The following is a 23,116-nucleotide window of genomic DNA, read 5'->3' as shown; positions in this document are numbered from 1 at the left end:
AGTACTACTTAACACACCACTCCTATCTGGTGGCACATTAGATTGCACTAGCAGTGCCCCAAATTTGAAGTAGGAGGACCGACCAAGCATCTTTTTCCATCTCCCGGTTCCTAAAATCCATGCCATTTACACGTCCCCTGATAGGGGACGTAACAGGGATTAAACTGATAAGAATAGTACTACTTAACACACCACTCCAATCTGGTGGCACATTAGATTGCACGCACAGTGCCCCAAATTTGAAGTAGGAGGACCGACCAAACATCTTTTTCCATCTCCCGGTTCCTAAAATCCATGCCATATACACGTCCCCTGATAGGGGACGTAACAGGGATTAAACTGATAGAAATAGTACTACTTAACACACCTTATAATAACGCAGAGAGAGGCAATGCAGAGAGAGGAGTCTGAAGAAGAGGAGTTAGAGGAGGAAGGTGGCTTTGAGGAGGTGGAAGACCAAACACAGCAGGCGTCCCAGGGGGCTTGTTGTCACCTTTCGGGGACCCTTGGTGTTGTACGTGGCTGGGTTTAGGAAGAGACCTTCAATGACATCAGTGAGGACAAGGAACGGGACATGGCTAGCTTGGTATCCAACCTTGTGCAAATGGGGAGTTTGCGGTTGTGCAAATGGACTGTTTGCGGTTGTTTGCGGTGCGTTAAAGGGACAGTCTAGGCCAAAATAAACTTTCATGATTCAGATAGAGCATGTAATTTTAAACAATTTTCCAATGTACTTTTATCACCAATTTTGCTTTGTTCTCTTGGTATTCTTAGTTGAAAGCTTAACCTAGGAGGTTCATATGCTAATTTCTTAGACCTTGAAGCCCACCTCTTTCAGATTGCATTTTAACAGTTTTTCACCACTAGAGGGTGTTAGTTCACGTATTTCATATAGATAACACTGTGCTTGTGCATGATAAGTTATCTGGGAGCAGGCACTGATTGGCTAGACTGCAAGTCTGTCAAAAGAACTGAAAAAAGGGGCAGTTTGCAGAGGCTTAGATACAAGATAATCACAGAGGTTAAAAGTATATTATTATAATGTGTTGGTTATGCAAAACTGGGAAATGGGTAATAAAGGGATTATCTATCTTTTAAAACAATACAAATTCTGGTGTAGACTGTCCCTTTAAACGGGGAGTTTGGTCTGTCACTGTGAAGCGGGCGTAACCCTTACACTACCTGATCGATACAACATCATACCTGATGTTTTAAAGCATGTTATTCCAAACAATTTAGGAATGTTAGGTGATTTATGCCCTTTATGGCTTAAAACCAGACTCTGCATCAACTATGTAATTTTCCATGGGAGTTTTGCCATGGATCCCCCTCCAGCATGCCAGAGTCCAGGTGTTAGTCCCCTTGAAACAACTTTTCCATCACTATTGTGGCCAGAAAGAGTCCCTGTGGGTTTTAAAATTTGCCTGCCCATTGAAGTCAATCGCGGTTCGCCCGGTTCGCGAACTTTTGCGGAAGATCGCGTTGGCCGTTTGCGAACCCAAATTTTTATGCTTGCGACATCACTATTGATGAATCAAAAGCTTTAACCACAATGCCAAAGAAATGGCAGAAGCCTTCTGACCTTTCCTGGAACCAGAAAAGATAACAAATAGACTAGAAGTCTTCCTGAAATCTTTAGTAGCTTCAACATAATATTTCAGAGTTCTCACCACATCCAAAGAATGTAAAGATCTCTCCAAAGAATTCTTAGAATTAGGACACAAAGAAGGGACAACAATTTCTATATTAATGTTGTTAGAATTCACAACCTTAGGTAAGAATTTAAATGAAGTCAGCAAAACTGCCTTATCCTGATGAAAAATCAGAAAAGGAGATTCACAAGAGATAACGGATAATTCAAAAACTCTTCTAGCAGAAGAGATGGCCAAAAGGAACAACACTTTCCAAGAAAGTAGTTTAATGTCCAAAGAATGCATAAGCTCAAATGGAGGAGCCTGTATAGCTTTCAAAATCAAATTAAGACTCCAAGGAGGAGAGATTGATTTAATGACAGGCTTGATACGAACCAAAGCCTGTACAAAACAATGAATATCAGGAAGTTAAGCAATTTTCCTGTGGAATAAAACAGAAAGAGCAGAGATATGTCCTTTCAAGGAACTTGCAGACAAACCTTTATCCATACCATCCTGAAGAAACTGTAAAATTCTAGGAATTCAAAAAGAATGCCAAGAAAATTTATGAGAACACCATGAAATGTAAGTCTTCCAAACTTGATAATAAATCTTTCTAGAGACATAGTATTAATCACTGAGTCAGAGAAACCTCTATGACTAAGCACTAAGCGTTCAATTTTCATATCTTCAAATTTAATGACTTGAGATCCTGATGGAAAAACGGACCTTGAGAAAGAAGGTCTGGCCTTAATGGAAGTGGCCAAGGTTGGCAACTGGACATCCGAACAAGATCCGCATACCAAAACCTGTGAGGCAATGTTGGAGCCACCAACAGCACAAACGATTGCTCCATGATGATTTTGGAGATCACTCTTGGAAGAAGAACTAGAGGCGGGAAAATATAAGCCAGTTGATAACTCCAAGGAAGTGTCAACGCATCCACTGCTTCCGCCTGAGGATCCCTGGACCTGGACAAATACCTGGGAATTTTTTTGTTTAAATGAGAAGCCATCAGATCTATTTCTGGAAGCCCCCACATCTCAACAATTTGAGAAAACACATCTGGGTGGAGAGACCATTCTCCCAGATGTAAAGTCTGACGACTGAGATAATCCGCTTCCCAATTGTCTATACCTGGGATATGAACCGCAGAAATTAGACAGGAGCTAGATTCTGCCCAAACAAGTAGCTGAGATACTTCTTTCATAGCTTGAGGACTGTGAGTCCCACCCTGATGATTGACATACGCCACAGTTATGATATTGTCTGTCTGAAAACAAATGAACGGTTCTCTCATCAATAGAGGCCAAAACTGAAGAGCCCTGAGAATTGCACGGAGTTCCAAAATATTGATTGGTAATCTCGCCTCTTGAGATTTCCAAACCCCTGCTGTCAGAGATCCCCAAACAGCTCCCCAACCTGAAAGTCTCGCATCTGTTGTAATCACAGTCCAGGTTGGACGAACAAAGGCCCCTAGAATTATACGATGGTGCTCTAACCACCAAGTCAGAGAAAGTCGAACATTGGGATTTAAGGATATTAATTGTGATATCCTTGTATAATCCCTGCACCATTGATTCAGCATACAAAGCTGGAGAGGTCTCATATGAAAACGAGCAAAGGGGATCACGTCCGATGCTGCAGTCATGAAACCTAAAACTTCCATGCACATAGCTACTGAAGGGAATGACTGAGACTGAAGGTTTCCGACAGGTTGCAACCAATTTCAAACGTCTCTTGTCTATTAGAGACAAAGGGGCCTATCTATCAAGCTCCGAATGGAGCTTGATGCCCCGTGTTTCTGGCGAGCCTGCAGGCTCACCAGAAACAGCAGTTATGAAGCAGCGGTCACAAAGACCGCTGCTCCATAACCTGTTCACCTGCTCAGAGTAGGCGGACAGACATCGCCGGAAATCAACCCGATCGAGTATGATCGGGTTGATTGACACCCCCTGCTGGCGGCCCATTGGCCGGGAGTCTGCAGGGGGCGGCGTTGCACCAGCAGCTCTTGTGAGCTGCTGGTGCAATGCTGAATACGGCAAGCAATTCAGCGAGGTCTGGCTGACATGATCCGCACTGTCGAATCAGGTCCGCCAGACTTTGATAAATTGAGGCCAAAGTCATGGACACTGAATCTATCTGGAAACCTAAAAAGGTTACCTTTGTCTGAGGAATCAAATAACTTTTTGTTAAATTGATCCTCCAACCATGTCTTTGAAGAAACACTAGTTGATTCACGTGAGATTCTGCAGAATGTAAAGACTGAGCGAGTACCAAGATATCGTCCAAATAAGAAAACACTGAAATACCTTGCGCTCTGATTACAGAGAGTAGGGCACCGAGAACCTTTGAAAAGATTCTTGGAGCTGTCACTAGGCCAAAAGGAAGAGCAGCAAATTGGTAATGCTTGTCTAGAAAAGAGAATCTCAGGAACTGATAGTGATCCGGATGAATCGGAATATGAAGATATGCAGCCTGTAAGTCTATTGTGGACATATAATGCCCTTGCTGAACAAAAGGCAGAATAGTCCTTATAGTCACCATCTTGAAAGTTGGTACTCTTACATATCGATTCAAAATCTTTAGATCCAAAATTGGTCTGAATAAATTTTCTTTCTTTGGGACAATGAATAGATTTGAATAAAACCCCAGACCCTGTTCCTGAAACGGAACTGGCATGATTACCCCTGATAACTCCAGGTCTGAAACACACTTCAGGAAAGCCTGAGCCTTTACTGGGTTCTCTTGAATGCATGAGAGAAAAAAATCGTCTCACAGGTGGTCTTACTCTGAATCCTATTCTGTACCCCTGAGAGACAATACTCTGACTCCAATGATTTTGGACCAAACTGATCCAAACATCTTTGAAAAATTTTAATCTGCCCCCTACCAGTTGAGCTGGAATGAGGGCCGCACCATCATGCGGACTTGGGGGCTGGCTTTGATCTCTTAAATGGCTTGGATTTATTCCAATTTGAGGAAGGATTCCAATTGGAAACAGATTCCTTTGGGGAAGGATTAGATTTCTGTTCCTTATTATGTCGAAAGGAACAAAAACAATTAGAAGCTTTAGATTTACCTTTAGGTTTTTTATCCTGAGGCAAAAAAACTCCCTTCCCCTCAGTGACAGTTGAAATGATTGAATCCAACTGAGAACCAAATAATTTATTACCTTGGAAAGAAAGAGAAAGCAATCTGGACTTAGAAGTCATATCAGCATTCCAAGATTTGAGCCACAAAGCTCTTCTAGCTAAAATACCTAAAGACATACATCTAACATCAATTTTGATGATATAAAAAATGGCATCACAAATGAAATTATTAGCATGTTGAATCAACTTAACAATGCTACACAAATCATGATCCGATACTTGTTGTGCTAAAGTTTCCAACCAAAAAGTTGAAGCAGCTGCAACATCAGCTAAAGAAATTGCAGGCCTAAGAAGATGACCTGAATATAAATAAGCTTTCCTTAGATAAGATTCAAGTTTCCTATCTAAAGGATCTTTAAAAGAAGTACTATCTTCCGTAGGAATAGTAGTGCGTTTAGCAAGAGTAGAGATAGCCCCATCAACTTTGGGGATCTTTTCCCACAACTCCAATCTAACTGCTGGCAAAGGATACCATTTTTTAAACCTTGAAGAAAGAATAAAAGAAGTACCAGGCCTATTCCATTCTTTAGAAATCATATCAGAAATAGCACCAGGAACTGGAAAAACCTCTGGAATAACCACAGGAGGTTTATAAATAGAATTTAAACGATTACTAGTTTTAATATCAAGAGGACTGGTTTCCTCCATATCTAATGTAATCAACACTTCTTTTAATAAAGAACAAATATACTCCATTTTAAATAAATAAGAGGATTTGTCAGTGTCAATATCTGAGGCAGGATCTTCTGAATCAGATAGATCCTCATCAGAGAAGGATAAATCAGTATGTTGCCGGTCATTTGAAATTTCATCAACTCTATGAGAAGTTTTAAAAGACCTTTTACGTTTATTAGAAGGTGGAATGGCAGACAAAGCCTTCTGAATAGAATCAGAAATAAATTATTTTAAATTTACAGGTATATCTTGTGCATTAGATGTTGAGGGAACAGCAACAGGTAATGAACTACTACTTATGGATACATTTTCTGCATGTAAAAGCTTATCATGACAACTATTACAAACCACAGTTGGAGGTATAATCTCCACAAGTTTACAACAAATGCACTTAGCTTTGGTAGAACTGTTATCAAGCAGCCGGGATCCAACAGTGAATTCTGAGACAGGATCAGATTGAGACATCTTGCAAATGTAAGAGAAAAAAAACAACATATAAAGGAAAATTATCAATTTCCTTATATGGCAGTTTCAAGAATGGGAAAAATGCAAACAGCATAGCCCTCTGACATAGAAAAAGGCAAGAGGCAAATAGGAATGGGGTCTTAAATAATGAAAATATTTGGCGTCAAGTATGAAGCACAACAAACAGAAAAATATTTTTTGGCGCCAAAAAACTTCCGGAATGACACACTCGCGTCACAGATGACGCAACCTTGTGAAGGACACGGCGTCAACTAACGTAACTTCATGCCCAAAAATCTTGCGCCATGAATGACGTAATAAACTTTGGCATTTTGCGCCCTCACGAGCCTAATTCTGCCCGCGAATTTAAAAGACAGTCAATTTGAAAAAAGAGACTTATACCCCAGGTAAGAAATCAATTTTCATAAAAAAACATTTCCCAGATATGAAACTGACAGTCTGCAAGAAGGAAATATACTGAAAACCTGACTCCTGGCAAATATAAGTAAAAACAGAATTTATGTTTACCTGATAAATTACTTTCTCCAACGGTGTGTCCGGTCCACGGCGTCATCCTTACTTGTGGGATATTCTCTTCCCCAACAGGAAATGGCAAAGAGCCCAGCAAAGCTGGTCACATGATCCCTCCTAGGCTCCGCCTACCCCAGTCATTCGACCGACGTTAAGGAGGAATATTTGCATAGGAGAAACCATATGAAACCGTGGTGACTGTAGTTAAAGAAAATAAATTATCAGACCTGATTAAAAAACCAGGGCGGGCCGTGGACCGGACACACCGTTGGAGAAAGTAATTTATCAGGTAAACATAAATTCTGTTTTCTCCAACATAGGTGTGTCCGGTCCACGGCGTCATCCTTACTTGTGGGAACCAATACCAAAGCTTTAGGACACGGATGATGGGAGGGAGCAAATCAGGTCACCTAGATGGAAGGCACCACGGCTTGCAAAACCTTTCTCCCAAAAATAGCCTCAGAAGAAGCAAAAGTATCAAACTTGTAAAATTTGGTAAAAGTGTGCAGTGAAGACCAAGTCGCTGCCCTACATATCTGATCAACAGAAGCCTCGTTCTTGAAGGCCCATGTGGAAGCCACAGCCCTAGTGGAATGAGCTGTGATTCTTTCGGGAGGCTGCCGTCCGGCAGTCTCGTAAGCCAATCTGATGATGCTTTTAATCCAAAAAGAGAGAGAGGTAGAAGTTGCTTTTTGACCTCTCCTTTTACCGGAATAAACAACAAACAAGGAAGATGTTTGTCTAAAATCCTTTGTAGCATCTAAATAGAATTTTAGAGCGCGAACAACATCCAAATTGTGCAACAAACGTTCCTTCTTCGAAACTGGTTTCGGACACAGAGAAGGTACGATAATCTCCTGGTTAATGTTTTTGTTAGAAACAACTTTTGGAAGAAAACCAGGTTTAGTACGTAAAACCACCTTATCTGCATGGAACACCAGATAAGGAGGAGAACACTGCAGAGCAGATAATTCTGAAACTCTTCTAGCAGAAGAAATTGCAACCAAAAACAAAACTTTCCAAGATAATAACTTAATATCAACGGAATGTAAGGGTTCAAACGGAACCCCCTGAAGAACTGAAAGAACTAAGTTGAGACTCCAAGGAGGAGTCAAAGGTTTGTAAACAGGCTTGATTCTAACCAGAGCCTGAACAAAGGCTTGAACATCTGGCACAGCTGCCAGCTTTTTGTGAAGTAACACAGACAAGGCAGAAATCTGTCCCTTCAGGGAACTTGCAGATAATCCTTTTTCCAATCCTTCTTGAAGGAAGGATAGAATCTTAGGAATCTTAACCTTGTCCCAAGGGAATCCTTTAGATTCACACCAACAGATATATTTTTTCCAAATTTTGTGGTAAATCTTTCTAGTTACAGGCTTTCTGGCCTGAACAAGAGTATCGATAACAGAATCTGAGAACCCTCGCTTCGATAAGATCAAGCGTTCAATCTCCAAGCAGTCAGCTGGAGTGAGACCAGATTCGGATGTTCGAACGGACCTTGAACAAGAAGGTCTCGTCTCAAAGGTAGCTTCCATGGTGGAGCCGATGACATATTCACCAGATCTGCATACCAAGTCCTGCGTGGCCACGCAGGAGCTATCAAGATCACCGACGCCCTTTCCTGATTGATCCTGGCTACCAGCCTGGGGATGAGAGGAAACGGCGGGAATACATAAGCTAGTTTGAAGGTCCAAGGTGCTACTAGTGCATCCACTAGAGCCGCCTTGGGATCCCTGGATCTGGACCGGTAGCAAGGAACTTTGAAGTTCTGACGAGAGGCCATCAGATCCATGTCTGGAATGCCCCACAGTTGAGTGACTTGGGCAAAGATTTCCGGATGGAGTTCCCACTCCCCCGGATGCAATGTCTGACGACTCAGAAAATCCGCTTCCCAATTTTCCACTCCTGGGATGTGGATAGCAGACAGGTGGCAGGAGTGAGACTCCGCCCATAGAATGATTTTGGTCACTTCTTCCATCGCTAGGGAACTCCTTGTTCCCCCCTGATGGTTGATGTACGCAACAGTCGTCATGTTGTCTGATTGAAACCGTATGAACTTGGCCCTCGCTAGCTGAGGCCAAGCCTTGAGAGCATTGAATATCGCTCTCAGTTCCAGAATATTTATCGGTAGAAGAGATTCTTCCCGAGACCAAAGACCCTGAGCTTTCAGGGATCCCCAGACCGCGCCCCAGCCCATCAGACTGGCGTCGGTCGTGACAATGACCCACTCTGGTCTGCGGAAGGTCATCCCTTGTGACAGGTTGTCCAGGGACAGCCACCAACGGAGTGAGTCTCTGGTCCTCTGATTTACTTGTATCCTCGGAGACAAGTTTGTATAGTCCCCATTCCACTGACTGAGCATGCACAGTTGTAATGGTCTTAGATGAATGCGCGCAAAAGGAACTATGTCCATTGCCGCTACCATCAAACCTATCACTTCCATGCACTGCGCTATGGAAGGAAGAGGAACGGAATGAAGTATCCGACAAGAGTCTAGAAGTTTTGTTTTTCTGGCCTCTGTCAGAAAAATCCTCATTTCTAAGGAGTCTATTATTGTCCCCAAGAAGGGAACCCTTGTTGACGGAGATAGAGAACTCTTTTCCACGTTCACTTTCCATCCGTGAGATCTGAGAAAGGCCAGGACAATGTCCGTGTGAGCCTTTGCTTGAGGAAGGGACGACGCTTGAATCAGAATGTCGTCCAAGTAAGGTACTACAGCAATGCCCCTTGGTCTTAGCACAGCTAGAAGGGACCCTAGTACCTTTGTGAAAATCCTTGGAGCAGTGGCTAATCCGAAAGGAAGCGCCACGAACTGGTAATGCTTGTCCAGGAATGCGAACCTTAGGAACCGATGATGTTCCTTGTGGATAGGAATATGTAGATACGCATCCTTTAAATCCACCGTGGTCATGAATTGACCTTCCTGGATGGAAGGAAGAATTGTTCGAATGGTTTCCATTTTGAACGATGGAACCTTGAGAAGCTTGTTTAAGATCTTGAGATCTAAGATTGGTCTGAACGTTCCCTCTTTTTTGGGAACTATGAACAGATTGGAGTAGAACCCCATCCCTTGTTCTCCTAATGGAACAGGATGAATCACTCCCATTTTTAACAGGTCTTCTACACAACGTAAGAATGCCTGTCTTTTTATGTGGTCTGAAGACAACTGAGACCTGTGGAACCTCCCCCTTGGGGGAAGCCCCTTGAATTCCAGAAGATAACCTTGGGAGACTATTTCTAGCGCCCAAGGATCCAGAACATCTCTTGCCCAAGCCCGAGCGAAGAGAGAGAGTCTGCCCCCCACCAGATCCGGTCCCGGATCGGGGGCCAACATTTCATGCTGTCTTGGTAGCAGTGGCAGGTTTCTTGGCCTGCTTTCCCTTGTTCCAGCCTTGCATTGGTCTCCAAGCTGGCTTGGCTTGAGAAGTATTACCCTCTTGCTTAGAGGACGTAGCACTTTGGGCTGGTCCGTTTCTACGAAAGGGACGAAAATTAGGTTTATTTTTGGCCTTGAAAGGCCGATCCTGAGGAAGGGCATGGCCCTTACCCCCAGTGATATCAGAGATAATCTCTTTCAAGTCAGGGCCAAACAGCGTTTTCCCCTTGAAAGGAATGTTAAGTAGCTTGTTCTTGGAAGACGCATCAGCTGACCAAGATTTCAACCAAAGCGCTCTGCGCGCCACAATAGCAAACCCAGAATTCTTAGCCGCTAACCTAGCCAATTGCAAAGTGGCGTCTAGGGTGAAAGAATTAGCCAATTTGAGAGCATTGATTCTGTCCATAATCTCCTCATAAGGAGGAGAATCACTATCGACCGCCTTTACCAGCTCATCGAACCAGAAACACGCGGCTGTAGCGACAGGGACAATGCATGAAATTGGTTGTAGAAGGTAACCCTGCTGAACAAACATCTTTTTAAGTAAACCTTCTAATTTTTTATCCATAGGATCTTTGAAAGCACAACTATCTTCTATGGGTATAGTGGTGCGTTTGTTTAAAGTGGAAACCGCTCCCTCGACCTTGGGGCTGTCTGCCATAAGTCCTTTCTGGGGTCGACCATAGGAAACAATTTTTTAAATATGGGGGGAGGGACGAAAGGAATACCGGGCCTTTCCCATTCTTTATTTACAATGTCCGCCACCCGCTTGGGTATAGGAAAAGCTTCTGGGAGCCCCGGGACCTCTAGGAACTTGTCCATTTTACATAGTTTCTCTGGGATGACCAACTTGTCACAATCATCCAGAGTGGATAATACCTCCTTAAGCAGAATGGGGAGATGTTCCAACTTAAATTTAAACGTAATCACATCAGGTTCAGCTTGTTGAGAAATGTTCCCTGAATCAGTAATTTCTCCCTCAGACAAAACCTCCCTGGCCCCATCAGACTGGTTTAGGGGCCCTTCAGAACCATTATTATCAGCGTCGTCATGCTCTTCAGTATCTAAAACAGAGCAGTCGCGCTTACGCTGATAAGTGTGCATTTTGGCTAAAATGTTTTTGACAGAATTATCCATTACAGCCGTTAATTGTTGCATAGTAAGGAGTATTGGCGCGCTAGATGTACTAGGGGCCTCCTGAGTGGGCAAGACTCGTGTAGACGAAGGAGGGAATGATGCAGTACCATGCTTACTCCCCTCACTTGAGGAATCATCTTGGGCATCATTGTCATTGTCACATAAATCACATTTATTTAAATGAGAAGGAACTCTGGCTTCCCCACATTCAGAACACAGTCTATCTGGTAGTTCAGACATGTTAAACAGGCATAAACTTGATAACAAAGTACAAAAAACGTTTTAAAATAAAACCGTTACTGTCACTTTAAATTTTAAACTGAACACACTTTATTACTGCAATTGCGAAAAAATATGAAGGAATTGCTCAAAATTCACCAAAATTTCACCACAGTGTCTTAAAGCCTTAAAAGTATTGCACCCCAAATTTGGAAGCTTTAACCCTTAAAATAACGGAACCGGAGCCGTTTTTAACTTTAACCCCTTTACAGTCCCTGGTGTCTGCTTTGCTGAGACCCAACCAAGCCCAAAGGGGAATACGATACCAAATGACGCCTTCAGAAAGTCTTTTCTATGTATCAGAGCTCCTCACACATGCGACTGCATGTCATGCCTCTCAAAAACAAGTGCGCAACACCAGCGCGAAAATGAGGCTCTGCCTATGATTTGGGAAAGCCCCTAAAGAGAAAGGTGTCTAAAAAAGTGCCTGCCGATATAAACTTATCAAAATACCCAGATTAAATGATTCCTCAAGGCTAAATATGTGTTAATAATGAATCGATTTAGCCCAGAAAAAGTCTACAGTCTTAATAAGCCCTTGTGAAGCCCTTATTTACAATCTTAATAAACATGGCTTACCGGATCCCATAGGGAAAATGACAGCTTCCAGCATTACATCGTCTTGTTAGAATGTGTCATACCTCAAGCAGCAAGAGACTGCTCACTGTTCCCCCAACTGAAGTTAATTCCTCTCAACAGTCCTGTGTGGAACAGCCATGGATTTTAGTAACGGTTGCTAAAATCATTTTCCTCATACAAACAGAAATCTTCATCTCTTTTCTGTTTCTGAGTAAATAGTACATACCAGCACTATTTTAAAATAACAAACTCTTGATTGAATAATAAAAACTACAGTTAAACACTAAAAAACTCTAAGCCATCTCCGTGGAGATGTTGCCTGTACAACGGCAAAGAGAATGACTGGGGTAGGCGGAGCCTAGGAGGGACCATGTGACCAGCTTTGCTGGGCTCTTTGCCATTTCCTGTTGGGGAAGAGAATATCCCACAAGTAAGGATGACGCCGTGGACCGGACACACCTATGTTGGAGAAATACATATATTTAGAACTTTATATTAATACATAAAGTGCCAAACCATAGCTGAGAGTGTCTTAAGTAATGAAAACATACTTACCAAAAGACACCCATCCACATATAGCAGGTAGCCAAACCAGTACTGAAACGGTTATCAGTAGAGGTAATAGAATATGAGAGTATATCGTCGATCTGAATAAGGGAGGAAGGAGATTAATCTCTACGACCAATAACAGAGAACCTATGAAATAGATCCCTGTGAGGAAAAAACATTGCATTAAATAGGTGATACTCCACATCCCTCGGACATTCACTGTACTCTGAGAGGAATCGTACTTCAAAATGCTGAGAAGCGCATATCAACGTAGAAATCTTAGCACAAACTTACTTCACCACCTCCATAGGAGGCAAAGTTTGTAAAACTGAATTATGGGTGTGGTGAGGGGTGTATTTATAGGCATTTTGAAGTTTGGGAAACTTTGCCCCTCCTGGTAGGATTGTATATCCCATACGTCACTAGCTCATGGACTTTTGCCAATATGAAATGAATTTATCAGGTAAGTTCTTACATAAATTATGTTTTCCATCTGTATGTATTTAGGCTTATTTATAGGTGCCAATCTGGGGCGAGATTACATATACGGCGCAGGCTTCATTTACATGAAAGAAATAAGCACATGCTCTGATCTAAGCAGTGATTATGTAGAATACTGCATGGTCAACATACTCAAAGGAACATGAAACCCAAAGTTTTTCTTTTATGATTCAGATAGAAAATACAATTTTTAAAAAGTTTCTAATTTACTTCTATTAAATTTGCTTTGTTCTCTTGTTATTCTTTATTGAAGAGATATCTAGATAGGTAGTGTGCACATGTCTGGATCACTACATGCCAGAAAATAGTGCTGCCATCTAGTGCTCTTACTAATATCTAACATTGTTGTAAAACGGCTGTAGCATAGTGCTGCAGACACATTCACACTCCTGAACTTACCTTACTGCTCTTCCACAAAGGATTACAGGTAAACAAAGATTTGATAATTGAAGTAAATTAGAAAGTTGTTTAAAATTGTGCGTTTCATCCGAATCATGAAAGAAAAATATAGACGTTTATGTCCCTTTAAATGATATAAAAGTGTAAATAGAAAATGCTCTAAAATATATTACAGTATTTTATTTTTGCACTATTGCTTGTATATAAACCATTCATCAGCTCCAGAGAGTAGTAGAAATGCAATACTGGGAGCTAGCTAAACACATGTGAGTCAATGACAACAGACATATGTGTATAGCCACCAATCACCAGCTAGCTTCCCAGTAGTGTAGGATATGTACAAAAAAATAAATGCTTTATCTTAATCATGCACGTTTAACTTTAACCTTTTAAAGCCGTTATGCCGTTCCATTCCGTCATAATTAGACTGGGCTTTAAAGCCGTTATGACGGAATGGAACGTCATAACTAACGGCTGTCCTGAAGCCTTCTGTGCTTCAGGGATTTAATCGCGGTCTGGAGGGCGTTCCTAGGATTGTAGGGACGCCCCCCAGATGCGATCCAATAATTGAAATCTCGCGATCGTATGCACGATCGCGTAGTTTCAATTTGTCTACATCGGAACAGTTGTTCCGATGTAGGCACTTTAACCCTGTCACGAAAGGGTTAAAGGGACAGTCAACACCAGATTTGTTTGTTGTTTTAAAAGATAGACTCCGCACACTGCCCCCTTATTTCAGTTCTTTTGACAGACTTGCATTTTAGCCAATCAGAGCTGTCTCCATGGTAAATTCACGTGCATGAGCTCAATGTTATCTATATGAAACACGTGAACTAATGCCCTCTAGTGGTGAAAAACTATCAAAATGCATTTAGATTAGAGGCGGCCTTCAAGGTCTAAGAAATTAGCATATGAACCTCCTAGGTTTAGCTTTCAACTAAGAATACCAAGAGAACAAAACAAAATTGGTGATAAAAGTAAATTGGAAAGTTGTTTAAAATTGCATGTCCCTTTAACTTTCATGTCCCTTCAAAGGGATGTTGCAGTATTGTTCATTTGCTGCAAATAAAAAATGGCATTTAAAATGTACATCCGTTTTTTCTTTTTTTTTCTTTTTTTTGGGGGGGGGAGGTTCTAAAGAACAGACGTTCCTGTACTAAGATTTTTTTTGTTTGGTTTTATGCTTGATGATGTGCCACTGGCTTAGATAAAAAAAAATTATATATAGCTGAAAAAAAACTTACACAAACATCATTGTTAAAAAATTGTGGAATTCAGAATGATGTGTAGCTGTAGATGTCTTGTGATCTTTCACAAGAATAAATCCGGCTCCTTATTAAAATGCAAGACTATTATGGACTAGCCTGTATCCAAGGTCCTGGTCAGGTCAATACTTCTTCAGTCTAGGGGTCCTTTTCAGTGTGACCATTACACAGGTGGGTGTGACAGACCACAAGACAGGATACTTCACACAAGCAAAAGCTTCTTTTTAAATCCAGCATACAGAATGGGGATAAACCGCTCACCGTGCCTCATGAACTCCCCCCTTTTTTGCATCTGCAAGATTGCTGAGACAAATTCTCTTCTATCCAACGAGAGCACTTAACATAACAAAACAGACGTGCGAACATTTTACAATTACACGCATTGACAGGTATTGTATTTATTGTTTTTTCTAGTGGTTTTTTGTTTCTAGTGGTTCATGTTTGCTGTACGAGGTATCATGTAATTTGCCAAGGTAAAATGAGTTTCAATGAATTTTGATTATAATCAACGACTCACGAGACCCCTGGGAAATATAAACAGCCCACTGTCTTACAATGTTGCTGTAGAAGATTTTCTTATCAGTAAGTATCTCACAGATAAGTGGTGCACATGCACTTTCTTTTAGTTTCAAAATAAAAATAAACCACCTTAAAGGGACACAAAAAAAATTATTCAGATAGAGCATTCAGTTTTAAGAGACTTTCAAAATCACTTCTATTATCTAACAGCACAAAGTCTACTGAGCATGTGCAAGAGTTCACAGTGTATATGTATAAGAGTCTATGATTAGCTGATGGCAGTCACATGATACAGGGGGGCTGGCAAATAAAAGGAAATTTTTAAATTAGTCAAAAAAGAAAAATCTATTGCTCATTTGAAACTTAGACTAAGGGCCTTGGTATTGTATTTTTATAATGCACTTTTTGATTGCAATTCTAATGTATTTAATGTTCCTTTAACTTAAAGGGACATGAAACTTACAATTTTTCTTTCGTAATTCAGACAGAGCATACAATTTCTAAAACGTTTTCAATTTACTTCTATTATAACATTTACCTTTATCTCATTGCATTCTTTGTTGAAGAGATATCTAGATGAGGAGTAAATACTTACTCTAACGCACTCTGGAGAGCGCTAATCCGATCCTCTTAGGCTCCCAGTACCTACACTAAAGTTAGTACAAGTCCTGGGAGTCAAGAGCGCTAAGCCTCCTGTTAGCAAGAACTGGATTGGGTTCGCACTCTCTCTCTAGAGTGCATTAGGGTAAGTATTTTACCCCTTTAAAGTAATTTAAAGAAAACAATTGAAGACGAATCCAGCTTCCTCCAAATGTTGTGTGCCCCACAAGCTGGACGCCAAAGGGGGCATGCAACAATTGGAGGAAGCTGGGTTTGTCATCAATCTCCTAAATACAGTAGGAGATGCGGGTGGTGGAACGGCGGTATGTTTACTATAAGTCAGTCAACTCAAAAAAATGTTATTGTTTAAAAAGATATATAATCCCTTTATTACCCATTGCACAATTTGCCAACACGGTTATATTAATATACTTTTTACCTCTGTGATTACCTTGTATCTAAGCATCTTCTGACAGCCCCCTGATCACATGACTTTTTATTTATTATCTATTGACTTTCATTTTAGCAAATTAGTACAGTGTCTCCCACAACCCACGGCATTAGCTCAATATTATCTATATGGCTCACATGAACTAGGACTTCCCTGTCGTGAAAAGCTAATAAAAAAGCATGTGATGTCTTTAGTGGCCTAGAAACAGGCAGACATTTAGAGGTTTAAATGTTATAAAGTGTAATAATATAACAATGTTGACTGTGCAAAGCTGGGGAATGGGTAGTAAAGGAGTTATCTATCTGTTTAAACAATAACATTTTGGTTTGACTGTCCCTTAAGTGGGAAATATTTTTAAAAACAAAGCATCTTACAAATTTTTAATAAATTACAGTGCCTCTATTTTAAAGAATACATTTATATACTGGCTTGTATTGGGTTATACTTTACAATCACTTTAAAGGGACATGAAACTCAATTTTTTCTTTCATGATTTAGAAAGAGCATGCAATTTTAAACAACTTTCTAATTTACTTCTATTATCTAATTGGTTTCATGCTCTTGATATTCTTTGCTGAAAAGCATATCTAGATAGGCTCAGTAACTGCTTGATTGGTGGGTTTTGGAATATTTACATCTGTAAAAAGGGAAAGTTTGGAGAGGGGATGGGACCAAGGGGCATATTTATCAATGTGCGAGCGGACATTATACAATGTAGCGTATCATGTCTGCCGCACATTTATAAATGCTGACAGCCTACGCTGTTGGCATTTATCATTGCACCAACAGTTCTTGTGAACTGCTGGTGCAATGCCGCCCCCTGCAGATTCGCAGCCAATCGGCCGCTAGCAGGGGGTGTCAATCAACCCGATCGTAGTGATAAGGGCAGATAATGAATGAAGCACACTGATGTGCACACAGAAATATACAGTATATATAAAAATACTGTACTGTACCAACAAGTGTCCATGGTACAATTTTTTAAATTTAAAGGGACACTGAACCCAATTTTTTTCTTTCATGATTCAGATAGAGCAGCAATTTTAAGAAACTTTCTAATTTACTCCTATTATCAAATGTTCTTTGTTCTCTTGCTATCTTTATTTAAAAAGCAGGAATGTGATGCATAGGAGCCGGCCCATTTTTGGTTGAGAACCTGGGTTATGCTTGCTTATTGGTGGGTAAATGTAAGCCTCCAATAAGCAAGCGCTATCCATGGTGCTGAACCTAAAATGGGCTGGCTGCTAAGATTTACATTCCTGCTTTTAAAATAAAGATAGCAAGAGAACAAAGAAAAATTGATAATCAGAGTAAATTAGAAAGTTGCTTAAAATGGCATGCTCTATCTGAATCATGAAAAAAAAAATTTGGGTTCAGTGTCCCTTTAAAGGGATGTTAATTAAAGTATTTTTTATTAATAGAGATTAGCAATCAATGCTTAATTTGATAATCTATTGTGGATTTCATCATAAAGAAATACATTATTAAGCGTTACAATTGTAGCAGATATAGCAGTACTGTGGTAGCCAAAGGTGCCAGAGAATTTGTTTTCAGTGCCACCTTGAGCGCTTGTTTCCTAGGATTGCATCTCCTGGGTGTAGCCAATTACCCTCAAGGCCAGAAAGAAGGAGGGGTTTATCACAATCAACACTTGTTTTAGACAGATAGTCATTTACAAAAGTGTTACCCCCCTCTCCCTAAAACAACAATAGTGCTTTATTAAAAGGGACAGTCTACTTGAAAATATTTATTGTGTAAAAAGATAATCCCTTTGTTATCCATGGCCTAGTTTTGCACAACCAATACTGTTATATTAAAGGGACACTGAACCCAACATTTTCTTTCATGATTCAGACAGAGCATGCAATTTTAAGCAACTTTCTAATTTACACCTATTATAATTTTTTCTTCATTCTCTTGCTATATTTATTTGAAAAAAGAGGAAAGTAAGCTTATGAGCCGGACCATCTTTGGTTTAGCAGCTGGGTCGCACTTGCTGATTGGTGGATAAATGCAGCCACCAATCAGCAAGAGCTATCCAGGGTGCTGAACCAAAAATGGACTGGCTCATAAACTTACATTCCTGCTTTTTCAAATAAAGATACCAAGAGAACAAAGAAAAATTTATAAAAGGAGTAAATTAGAAAGTTGCTTAAAATTGCATGCTCTGTCTGAATCATGAAAGAAAATGTTGGGTTCAGTGTCCCTTTAATACACTTTTTACCTATGTGATTACCTTGTATCTAAACCTCTGCAGACTGCCCCCTTATTTCTGTTCTTTTGACAGACTTGCATTTTAGCCAATCAGTGCAGACTCATAAATAACTCCACGGAAGTGGAAATAGCGCTGTCTAAATGTGAAAAACTGTAAAAAAGCACTGAGATAAGAGGCGGCCTTCAAAGGCTTAGAAATTAGCATATGAGCCTACTAGGTTTAGTTTTAAACAAAGAATACCAAGAGATCAAAGCAAATTCAATGATATCTGTAAATTGGAAAGTTGTTTAAAATGATATGCCCTGTCTCAATCATGACAGTTTAATTTTTTAACAGTCCCTTTAATCTACAATTTTGCAATTGAAAAACAAAATGTGCATGATTGATGATTACATCACAGGTTGAAGGGCCTGTATTGTTTATTGGTCCCTTTTAATAGTGTGTAGTGATGCTAATAGGTGATCTATGTGCAATAAACCTGTAATACTCCAAAACCATACAGAATTATGTGTATGTCCCTCTTACGAATTTGAACAGGGGTATTATCAGCACAGTGGTCCTTGTTTTATTAGTGTAATAGTTCCTGGTAAAAGACTGGCAAATGTTGAAGTATAGAATAACTTTTCAACAAAAATATCATGAAAAAGTGCTGCCAATAAACAATTTAAAAAAAATGGCTGACTGTGATAGTGTTGACATCAAAAACGGGTCATCGGCAGGTCTTAAAGGGACAGTCAAGTCAAAATTAAACTGTCATGATTCAGATAGTGAGTGTCATTTTAAACAACTTTTATATTTACTTTTATCATTAAATTTGCTTTGTTCTCTTGGTATTCTTTTGTTGAAAATTAAACCTAGGTAGGCTCATATGCTAATTTCTAAGCCCTTGAAGCCGCCTCTTATTTCAGTTCATTTAACAGTTTTCACAGCTAGAGGGTGTTGGTTCATGTGTGCCATATAGATAACACTGCGTTTACTCCTGTGGAGTTACTTAGGAGTCAGCACTGATTGGCTAACATGCAAGTCTGTCCAAAGAACTGAAATAAGGGGGAAGTCTGCAGAGGCTTAGATACAAGGTAATCACAGAGGTAAAAAGTATATTAATATAACCGTGCTGGTTATGCAAAACTGGGGAATGGGTAGTAAAGGGATTACCTATCTTTTTAAACAATAAAAATATTGAAGTAGACTGTCCGTTTAACATGCTGATAATTATCAAACAATTTATTGTGATCAATCCCTTTAAGGCCGTTAGAAAGACTCGCATGCATTATATACACGTTATATGATGACTTTGAGCAAAGTCTAAGCCCTTGGTAGCATCCGTACAAAAGTATAAAGGGTGTAAAAATGCAATGTGAAATAATAAACTCTGTAATGTTTAAATCACAGGCTTTAGTTGTCAAAAAAACAAAGGTTTTACTCACTGCACCCAAAGACAGTTCTGCTGAATATAAAAGGAATCTATCAGCTGTTTATAAATGATGCTTTGTGCTTTATAAGTTTGCTGAAAGCATCATTCAGATTTGCCATAGAGGCAGATATTTTACTGGCAATACATTTCTCTTGAACTTCAGTGCCCAAGACTTGCCTGTGCTCTATAACTGTTCTGTACTTCTCCATTTACTGTTTTGTAACAGGCTTTAAGTGAACAGTCAAGAATAGCTTGTTATACCTTCCTTTTGCTTTCATGCTGCCTCGCGCCAGCGCATTTATTTCTGATTTTCTATTCTGTACTTTTTTCTGGTCTACAGCTTCTTTCAGATTCTCTTGGGTATATTCCAAACCTTTATAAAAGCTTTTAAAGGTAAAATTCACCATTAAAGTCTAAGGGATCTTTTGCAGATGAATCATTTAATAAGCTCTTCCTAAGAATTAGAATATAGAGTTCTGTTCTGCCATCTGTACTCCTCTCTCTCTCTGTCCCAGTTGCTCTCTCTTTTCATAGCCTTTTATGCTACATTCTAAGGCAGCTGCATTATTATATTACAGTTAAATAACATAGGACTGATTCACTGCTTTCCAACATGGGGGTTTTAAAGAGACAGTAAACAATTTGACATTGTAATACAAAATATTTAAATTGACATTGTAAAATAATGTTTTAATTATGCATAGTACAACAGCTTTGCAATCTACTTAAAGGGACACTCAATCAAAAGTAAACTTTCATTATTCAGATAGAGCATGCCATTTTATACAACTTTCCAATTTACTTCCATTATCAAAATGTGCACAGTCTTTTTATATTTAAACTTTTTTAGTCATCAGCTCCTACTGAGCATGTGCAAGAATAAGTGTGTATGCATTTGGGAATGGCTGATGGCTGTCACATGGTACGTGTATGCATTTGTGATTGGCTGATGGCTGTCACATGGTACGTGTATGCATTTGTGATTAGCTGATGGCTGTCACATGGTACAGGGGGAGTGGAAAAAGACATAACTTTTAAAACTGTCAGAAAAAAAATCTACTACTCATTTGAAGTTCAGACAAAGTGCTATTGCATTGTCTTGTTATCTTGCATTTGTCGATTATGCAAATCTACTGTGTTGACTGGTCCTTTAAAATAAGAATTCTCTATCGTTTCCTGCCATTTAAAGGGATAGTAAAGTTAAAATTAAACTTTCATGATTCAGATAGAGCATGCAATTTCAATCAACTTTCCAATTTACTTCTGCTATCAAATTTGCTTAGTTCTCTTGGTATCATTTATTGATGAGTAAAACTAGGTAGGCTTAAAAAGCTCAGGAGTGTGCACGTGTCACAATGTATAACAAAGCTACAAATAATGTTGCAAAACACTACTGCAATACTAAAGACACATGCCTGATCTCTTATGAGCCTTCCTAGTTTTACTCTTCAATAAATGATACCAAGAGAGCTAAGCAAATTTGATATCAGAAGTAAATTGTAAAGTCGTTTGCAAAATCCATAACTACTGGTCTCAGATCGCAGAATGGATCGTTGCGTTATAGACTATAATGCTAGCGTTATAAGCCTGACCGAACAACTTGTAATACGGCGCAATAGAAATCCCGCACTCAAAAGTAATTTTTTGAGTGCGGAATGGAGAGTTGCGTAAAGGCTAAAACGCTTGCGGTATAGCTGTACCGCAGCAAATTGTAATATGGGAGACCTGCATATTCCGCAATGGACAATTTTTCAGCAGTATAGCCGTACCGCACCATACCGCACCATACCGCAAAACTTGTAATCTTGCCCAATGACAATAGCTAGCTAGCTGTGTCTACTCCGGTAGCAATCTAGATTGGCTCAATACAAATAAGTCAAGAGGTGGCTGGAGTTTGGCTACTGAAAAACAATTACAGCAAACAAGGTGATATTACATTATATTTCATTAGACGACTTCTTGGTTTCTGCCAACTAGTTTTAAACATGGTAAGTAAGAATATACCATTTACACAACACTTTTACAACTTTTGTAGGATGGATAATAGTGAGGGTTTGCCTTTTATTGCTCATTAAAGGGACAGTAACTATGTTACTAGATAAAACATGCAATTTCAAAGCAACTTTCCAATTTACTTCTATTATCTCATTTGCTTCATTCTTTTGGTATCCTTTGTTGCAAAACACACCTAGGTAGGCCTAGAAGCAGCAATGCCCTACTGGGAACTAGCTGTTGATTTGTGGCTGCACATATATGCCTCTTATCAGTGGCTCACCCTATGTGTTCAGATAGCTACCAATGGTTCATTGCTGCTCCTTTAACAAAATATACCAAGAGAATTAAGCACATTTGATAATGTAAGTAAACTGCAATGTTATTTGCTATTGTATGTTGTATTTGAGTCATGAAATAAAAATGGGTTTTCTGTCCCTATAATTGTGGTGGGCAGAGATCTACAAAGCACCTGAGAATACTTCAATACAATAACTTGCTTTTTTACGGCCAAAGAACAACAGTCTGGTATACTTCTCCACCGCCTGTGCAGAGGTCTCTTCAGCAGAAGGCATCTCCCCAGTCAGTAGATCCACTGGTCCAACGTCCATCATCAGTGGTGGCTCCATATCCAGGTTGATGAGGTTGGTTTTGGGTTGTTCTCTTTGGTATCTATCACGTTTGCAGTTCTGGAGGAGGAGCTCAGCCACATCTGACCCAGCAATACACTAAATGAAACATAGGGCAGAAGTAAGTTCCTTACTATAAGAACCACTAACCAAGAAAAAAGTAATATGCAGGTAGCTGCAAACACCTAACATGTAATGTGCATCATTAAAGTGAAGGTCAATTTTGATGAATTAGTGCCCGGTTTTTAATAATCCTATTAAAAACAAGGGCACTTTAATTCATCAAAATTGACATTTCAACTCTTTTCTTCAAAAACGTACCTTTTAATCCTTGCAGCAGCTCCAGCGATTCCCCCGGCCGTCGGAAGCCTCTGCAGACGTCAGAAATGATGAACCCGGCTTCCTCCAATCACGGCTTCCCCCCAGGGGAATTTTGGCCTGATGCAACGCCTTGATTGGAGGAAGCCGGATTCGTCATTTTGGACCCGCGAATACAGCTTGCGACGGGCGGAGGAAGTGCTGGAGCAGCTGCCAGAATTAAAAGATAAGTTTTTGAAGAAAATGTGTGAAATGTCAATTTTGATTCATCAAAATGGACCTTCACTTTAAAGGAATATTAAAAAGACAGTCTACACCAGAATTATTATTGTTGTAAAAGATAGATAATCCCTTTATTACCCATTCCCCAGTTTTGCATAACCAACACTGTTATATTAATATACTTTTTACCTTGTATCTAAGCATCCTCTGACAG

The 23,116-nt window shown here is 39.9% G+C and overlaps 1 protein-coding gene across 2 annotated transcripts in view; it reads right to left on the bottom strand.

The window, feature by feature from the left end:
- The window catches only part of SEC16B (SEC16 homolog B, endoplasmic reticulum export factor), a 602,132-nt gene that overhangs the window by 381,458 nt on the left and 197,558 nt on the right, over positions 1–23,116 (bottom strand). For both annotated transcript variants that reach the window (XM_053693298.1, XM_053693299.1), the window contains exon 12: positions 22,230–22,461. In XM_053693298.1, coding sequence (XP_053549273.1) covers positions 22,230–22,461 — 232 coding nt within the window. The remainder of the gene's footprint in view (positions 1–22,229; positions 22,462–23,116) is intronic.

This window comes from Bombina bombina, chromosome 10, assembly GCF_027579735.1.
Source record: "Bombina bombina isolate aBomBom1 chromosome 10, aBomBom1.pri, whole genome shotgun sequence".
NCBI lineage: Eukaryota > Metazoa > Chordata > Amphibia > Anura > Bombinatoridae > Bombina > Bombina bombina.
This window is presented reverse-complemented; position numbering and strand designations above follow the sequence as displayed.